Genomic DNA, 7,690 nt, shown 5'->3' on the forward strand with positions numbered 1-7,690 from the left:
CTAATGATCCTGAAGACATTGATTAGCATGCTCAGGTGTGCTTGATTAGGGTTAGAGCTAAACTCTGCAGGAAAGTGGATCTCGTGGGCCAGATTTGAGGATCCCTGATTTAGTGCATGATGCCCAGTTTTCCTATGCAACCATAACAAGAATTGTTAAAGGGATAGTTCACCCAAAAATGAAAATTCTGTCATTAATTACTCACCCTCATGTCATTCCAAACCCGTAAGAACTTTGTTCATGTTCGGAACACAAATTAAGATATTTTCGATGAATTCCGAGAGCTCTCCGACCCTCCCATAGACAGCAAGGAAACTACCACGATCGACGTCCAGAAACGTAGCAAGTCGTCGATCGTGGTAGTATCCTTGCTGTCTATGGGAGGGTCAGAGAGCTCTCGGAATTCATCAAAAAATATCTTAATTTGTGTTCCGAACATGAACGAAGGTCTTACGTGTTTGGAACGACATGAGGGTGAGTAAGTATCGACAGAATTTTCATTTTTGGGCGAATTATCCCTTTAACCATTACAAAGAAGGCACTTGTATGATGTTTACCATTTTAGATGTAGTGTATTCCAGCCTTAAGAAATCATTTTTGGTAGACTGGTTAATTAATGTCGTGATGATGTATTCTGCTGTCATCAGCAAACAAAGTCACAAGGATTTATTTGAGCATTATGAATGTTGCTTGGATACAGCTACAAGCCGCAATCTCATTATTACGTACATACGACAAAAAAAAATTAATTCTGCATTTCATGAGAGATGAGAAAAGATTTTCCCCAATACTCTACTACTTGTCTGATTTTAGACAGCTCATTACTTGAAGCACGTTGGTGTGGTTTATATTTATCCAATCTGTAAATGCCTTTATCCAAAGTTTACTCCATGTAAATGAGGAATATTGGGAGCAAATCATCATAAGATCCACAAATATTTACATACACAATGGCAAGTTTAAATAAGTAGTAGATTAATGCAAACAAGTCAACATGAAAAGGAAATTACAATGGTCTTTTGTTCACTACTGAAACGGATTCTCAAATGAGAAAAAATGTAGAGCGGGACCTGATTTTGTCCATTTGTAATTGATTGGATTGTTGTGATTAAACGTAACAAGGCCACATATTCTGTTTTCAAAAACGATGAACACAGATAAATCATTTAAACTGAATATAGATTTTCACAGATAGACACTAACCATCCTGGGCCATCATAGAATGTATAAGATGGGGCAGCAGATAACGCAGAAGGGGACTGATGTCATGGACTGTTGCTATACTCTGGAGAGTGGACACCAGAGTGGGGATAGCACACAGGTACCCAAATGCCCTAATGGGAAAAGGCACAAGATAATAAAGCATTTTAGATGCAGAAAAATGTGAGAGAAAACGTACTAAAGATGTAGTGGAACACATCTTATACACAACTACTAATTCAAGTAAAATCATACAACTTACTTTGGACCTACTACACCTTCTTTCTGATTCTGCAAGAGGATGATAATGCAGCTCAAACCCTCTCTGGACAGCTGAGGTGTTCGACGTAAACACTTGCACAACTGTACGGTCAGAGAGTCCACCAGCTGAGCCTCCATTACTACCTTCACTGCCATCTGACACACGATCATATAAGTGGCAGCCACATAGTCTAAAAGGTTAGATTTCAGGCCCTGGTTATGGGGAGGAAAAAGCAGAAACTTATTTAGGTTTACTGATAGATATACTGGGAACAGTCATTGACTATGTTTACATGAAGAGCAATAGTCTTATATTAAATGGAATTTGGCAAAAAAATTTTAGTCATGTAAACACCATATTTGATTGCCATATTCCGTTTCAGACAATATTCTGATTCCACAAATTTAAATTTTCACCCCTGGAATAAGCCTGTTTTAATCCGTTACATTTAAACACCTCATTCAGAACAGAGTGTCTGAACCTTGCCATTTTGTGGAAGTGCTGTCAGGCATTTTTGAATTTGAGAAGGATAATTAAATTTAAGATGTGGAAAGTAGTAATAAAACTAACAAATGAGCAAACAGTGTGGCAGCATCTTCAATCTGCCGAGAAATAACAAAGGAAACACACATTTATAGATTGGCATGCCAACAAAACAATGTATAAATCAATATTCTGACGCCTGCATGCGCATACACACATCATATTCAGAATATGGCTGCAACCTGAATATAAAACTTAATTGGAATTTGATGTTCTCAGGATCTAAGTTATATTGATGCAAAATCAAGAATAATTAGCTATACATTATAACAAATATCTGAGCAATCAAAAACATCTAAAACACACCTGTATGCATATATTTATAAACTTAACCACATCTGCATTATGTCACTGAATTATCGTCTTACCAGTTGTACAAACGGAAGCAGTTTGGCAATAATAGAGTTAGTTATCTTCTCCACTGCATCAAGCGCAGAAACAATGGTGGATGCATAGAAAGAGAAAATCACACGCAGCTGCGGACAGTTCCCATCCCGGACAAAGCCAGAGTATGCCTACAACATGATTCAATAAAGTATTAGCAGCATTACTGGATTGGCAGACTTTAACCTGCACAAAGCCCAGTCAGAGTGTCTTACCTTTACTGAATTTGTGACCAAAGAACAAATGAAATCCATGAAGCCTAAATCTTTATAGCAGTGTGTGAGCAGAGTTCCTCGGGCCAGGGGAACACCAGGTTTCTATAGATAAAACACAGTGCAATTAGAAGAGTCCCAAATTAAGCTATAGCTTTCTTTACACCAACTGCATATATGACAGAATCAGAAACATTATGGCTTACCTGAAGTCCATGCAACCAGTGCCATTTGTGGGTTGGATCTTCAATCTTTATAAGCTGGATCACTCGCACAAACACTTTAGTCTCATGATATGGTAGAACACAAGCAATCAGGCTGTCTTGGTTGAACAGATGAATGTGGAATCTGAAATCCAATTTGTATCAGTGAAGACTGTTTCCACGCTACAATATATAAGGTGTATGAGTTTATCACAATCTAAAACGACAGTCTGAAAACTGATAAAGTGAATTTCACACGGACAATCTGAGACAACAGCAAATCTATTTAAGATTACCTGTGTATTAGCCATTCAATGCATTTCAGAGCAGGCTTGAGCAGAAAGTAAGGTGACAGTCGAGTGAGAAAGAGTGAGATGCTCTTGTCCAGTTTCTTGTTGACCTCTTTGGTCTGAACACTGCGCTCTAAAGTCAAAGAGGCTTGACTAAACAGAGTCTCCTGAAACTCACTGAATGCTGGATCAATACCCATCAGCTCCTCAAGTCCTGTGCAGCCTGTTCAGAATGATCAATAACAGCAGACATTTAGACGAGATGACTATTAATACTCGTTGCAATGAATGATTATATAAAGGTGAATGATTACAGTAAATCTTCTGGTAAAAGCTAAACAATTAAAAATTTCAATGTGAAACATTGTGTCATACATGACTGTAAGATGACCCTAAACTATGAACAGCTCAACATTATCGATTTAAAAAAAAAAAATTTCAATGTTAACCAGAGTTGGGTTGCAAAAGTAAAATTAGTCATATTCTTTATTAATTTTATTTACAGTCTTTGTTATAGCATTTTAAGCAATAAAACAAACCAACCAGTAACAAGGTGAATTACAAAATTTCATTCAACGCAAAAATGTTTTTGAAAATCAAAAAAGGCAAAAATACAAGACTGTGTACTTAACAGCTTTAGTGAAAGAAAAAAAAATACAATCCCATGAAGCAACGCAAATGACATTACCGAATTATTATATAACTTCATTTAAAGTTGTTGATTATGTCTTCAAAAACAATAACCTATATTTTAGTTTATACACATTCAAAATACACATTTACAAATATTTAAATATTTTAAAAGCATAGCGAGACCAAGTCGATTATGTAATTTGCGGTGCTTCATGGGAGTGGGTGGTCCCTGTAAGCTCTTTTGTTGTGATTTGCTTTTGAATTTGGAATTTTCAACAGGAATTCAGCTGTTAAACATGAATATCTTAAAGATAGGTTGAAATAATACAAATAGATGGCTTCATTAAAAGCATATACAATTGATTAAAGTCTGTTATGGTAGGTCTGTCTTAAAAAGGCATACGTGTTATTGTTAAAAATCATATTTATTGTTATAAATCATAAAATGAATGGACTTTTTACTTCCCAAATGTTGTCACTATATTAGAAATGTTTCTGTTAACATGGGAATAAAAATTGTGACAGTGTTCAGCAGCAACAACCCATTTCCATAAAGTCTTGTGAATAACATAAATGAGCCATTCTGCCTAAAACATAAAAATATTTAAATATTTAATATTCAAGCAAGTAATCCATGCACACAAATGAGCATACACCAAATAAAATACTGCACACTGCAGAAATGATAGTACATGCACTGACGGTTCCTGTATAAAAACCTATTTATTATAGTACACCCACTTCAATAGTAACATATTTGGTTATTAGAAAGCAAAAATAATTGCACAAAATCATAAGTCATTTATGCATGACTTCTTTGGCATTTTCAACAGAACAATCTCCTGTTTCATCTAGATAACCGAGGAGCAGATGCTCTGCAGAAGTATATAAACGTCAGTAACTGCATATATCGATGAGCTCAGTATACAAGTTCAGTAGAGCAGTGTCTTGGAGGAAAAAGAAGGAAAAGGTCTAGCAAGCAGTGTTGCCAACTTAGCCATTTTGTTGCTAAATTTAGCAACTTTTCAGACTACCCTAGCAACTTGTTCTTCCAAAAGCACCTAGCAACATATTTAGCTATTTTTTTCATTAATTTGGCAACTGTCAGCAACTTTTGATAAGTGACTCAAACAATAAAAACGCGCAATTTACCATTTAAATTACACAAAAAGAGAAAAGCCAAAGATGCTTAGCAGTACACACATCACAGGAATTAAGTTAGCTGCTATTTGCAATTGTTTAATTTAATAGTAATAATAATAATTTCATAATTGAATATTGTTCATTTATGAGACACTTTGTTAGTAGCTTGTACCTGCGATTGTTGATGAGTTAGTCGCAGGTTGTTTTTCACCACCTTTTCCATTTTTCTACATATTTTTCTTACAGTGTACTAGGGCTGGACAATAATTCAATATCAATATGTATCGCGATATAATTTTTTTCAAGAACGGTGATATGATTTTTAAACACATTTCCGATATTTCGATATACATTACCAGTGTTTCCCATACATTGATTTATTTGTGGCGTTTGACTTCGTTGAATAAACCTGAGCACTGCACGTTTCAACATCAAAACGCGTCGCGGGTGTTTTATATGAATGTATCTCTGAAGGGAACCGACTGTCTTCAGAATAGTTTAGATGGCATTTTTATCTGATAAAGTAGCGTTCATGAGCGGAGCTGCTTTGTTTACAGCCATTACTGGAGAAACCGATCGTGATATAAATTTTGGCCATATCGTCCAGCCCTACAGTGTACTAACTGTTAGTACACTAAGAAAAATATGTAGAAAAATGGAAAAAGTGCTAGTAATTTTCTAGGACATTATCCGTTGTAACCCGAAAATGCGTAATTAAAAATGCAGGTAAAAAAAGAACCTGTGGAAAAATCATTACAGAAAATTCCTTCATATTAACACCGTAGATTGTGCACTATTTTTTTTTTTACCGACTTTTCTTAGAGTGTAGCATACTAACTAACTACCAATACACTGCTTAAAAGTGTAATTGTTCAGAATTTGTAGTTTTACTTGTTTACTAGCTAATAATAATAATAATAATAATTAAAAAAGCTTAAATTGTAATCGTTCAAAAATGTGTACGCTTTCGATAATTCCGTGTATTTAAAAATTGTTATTTATATTTTAATATGATATTATTACGAACAAATCTAAATGAACACATAAAAATATATGTTTTTGCTGAGATTTGACAATTTTGCGACGTTATCCCTTAATGACGTCACAACATCATTTAGCAACAAATCAACCTTCCTTTAGCAACTTCCCCTGAAAATTAGTTGGCAACACTGCTAGCAAGACATGTGACTTACCCAGTGCATAGAAGGTGCTGCGGTCCATGCTGGCAGCATCTTTAGGGTCAAAGAGCACAGAGGCCACCACTCTCCGGCTCAGCAGATTAGAGTCATTCTGAGGCAGAGCCAGCCGCTTCAACTGATGGGCTAATGATGTCATCTAGAGACATAATATAATAAAATGAGAATTTCTGTTTTCATACACAAGTAACCATTGTGCAGATATGACCACACATTAAATGACATTTTACATTAAGAAATGTAGTTGAAAGATCCATGAAGGATTTTTTTCATTGTGAATCATTTTCATGAGAATCAAACATACAGTATTTACCCTTTCCAAAAATGTCATATACAGTATTTACCCTTTCCAAAAATGTCATATACAGTATTTACCCTTTCCAAAAATGTCATAACTTTAAGTTTTTTAGTAACTTTCATTAATGTCAATGTGATCCTCATTAGATTATTTTCTTACTAATACAATCATGAGTAACAACCTGTCTGAAAATATTTATTTTGGCTTCTTATGGGAGAAACGTGACTTGACAGACTTCGTGAAACACATACAGTCCGCATACGTGGTGGACCACATGATTATGCTGATACTCCAATATTTATACTTCCTTATACCGAGGGAAAAGACTGAGATGTTTAAAAGTATGCATATATAGTTCAAATAAGCTGTTCTACACCATCGTGATGGCAACACAGAAAAAAGTTTTTCGCATAAAGGATTAAACGTTCTGATTTCGCCAATGCGTTTAAAAGAATACATATATTCCCGTACCTTTGATTGAAGTTATCACACCAGTTTCCACGTGTGTGAGTTTGCTAGTGCAGTTTTCCTCTCTGTTCTGCTTTCGGTAACAGATCAACCAATTGATGTTATACTGCCACCTAGTGCATCGGATGGTTTGTAGCAAATTGAACGCGAACAGACAACATTTGAAAACCCAACAAAAAGAGCGTGCCATGCAAGCTATAATAATACCTTTGTACTAAATTGTCGTTCATATTTAACACAAATAGTTTTATATAGGAAAAAAGTTTTTAAAAATTGTCAAATGTTAGGACTATCTTTATTTTGCTATTATTTTGGAATTGTGACAGTCTGCCGAAGATAATTGACGCACAGTTTCAACTGTCATCTTTAAAATAACAATATTAACCCATCTCAACAATGATTCTTAAAAGGTGGCAAATGGAGGTAGCACATCTTCTCATATCCAGGTGCATCTCAATAAATTAGAATGTCGTGGAAAAGTTCATTTATTTCAGTAATTCAACTCAAATTGTGAAACTCGTGTATTAAATCAATTCAATGCACACAGACTGAAGTAGTTTAAGTCTTTGGTTCTTTTAATTGTGATGATTTTGGCTCACATTTAACAAAAACCCACCAACTCACTATCTCAACAAATTAGAATATGGTGACATGCCAATCAGCTAATCAACTCAAAACACCTGCAAAGGTTTCCTGAGCCTTCAAAATGGTCTCTCAGTTTGGTTCACTAAGCTACACAATCATGGGGAAGACTGCTGATCAGACAGTTGTCCAGAAGACAATCATTGACACCCTTCACAAGGAGGGTAACCCACAAACATTCATTGCCAAAGAAGCTGGCTGTTCACAGAGTGCTAT

The 7,690-nt window shown here is 35.3% G+C and overlaps 1 protein-coding gene across 1 annotated transcript in view; it reads right to left on the minus strand.

The window, feature by feature from the left end:
- The window catches only part of LOC107598025 (HEAT repeat-containing protein 1), a 40,018-nt gene extending 33,105 nt beyond the window's left edge, over window positions 1-6,913 (minus strand). The window contains exons 1-8 of the mRNA XM_016289268.1: window positions 6,836-6,913; window positions 6,064-6,205; window positions 3,101-3,317; window positions 2,808-2,949; window positions 2,605-2,706; window positions 2,374-2,520; window positions 1,463-1,674; window positions 1,204-1,334 (exon numbers count right to left, since the gene is read on the minus strand). Of these exons, the coding sequence (XP_016144754.1) occupies window positions 1,204-1,334; window positions 1,463-1,674; window positions 2,374-2,520; window positions 2,605-2,706; window positions 2,808-2,949; window positions 3,101-3,317; window positions 6,064-6,205 (1,093 nt within the window). The 5' untranslated portion in view covers window positions 6,836-6,913. The remainder of the gene's footprint in view (window positions 1-1,203; window positions 1,335-1,462; window positions 1,675-2,373; window positions 2,521-2,604; window positions 2,707-2,807; window positions 2,950-3,100; window positions 3,318-6,063; window positions 6,206-6,835) is intronic.
- Window positions 6,914-7,690: the final 777 nt, after the last annotated feature.

The sequence above is a fragment of the Sinocyclocheilus grahami genome, unplaced genomic scaffold, assembly GCF_001515645.1.
Source record: "Sinocyclocheilus grahami isolate Dianchi unplaced genomic scaffold, SAMN03320097.WGS_v1.1 scaffold243.1, whole genome shotgun sequence".
NCBI lineage: Eukaryota > Metazoa > Chordata > Actinopteri > Cypriniformes > Cyprinidae > Sinocyclocheilus > Sinocyclocheilus grahami.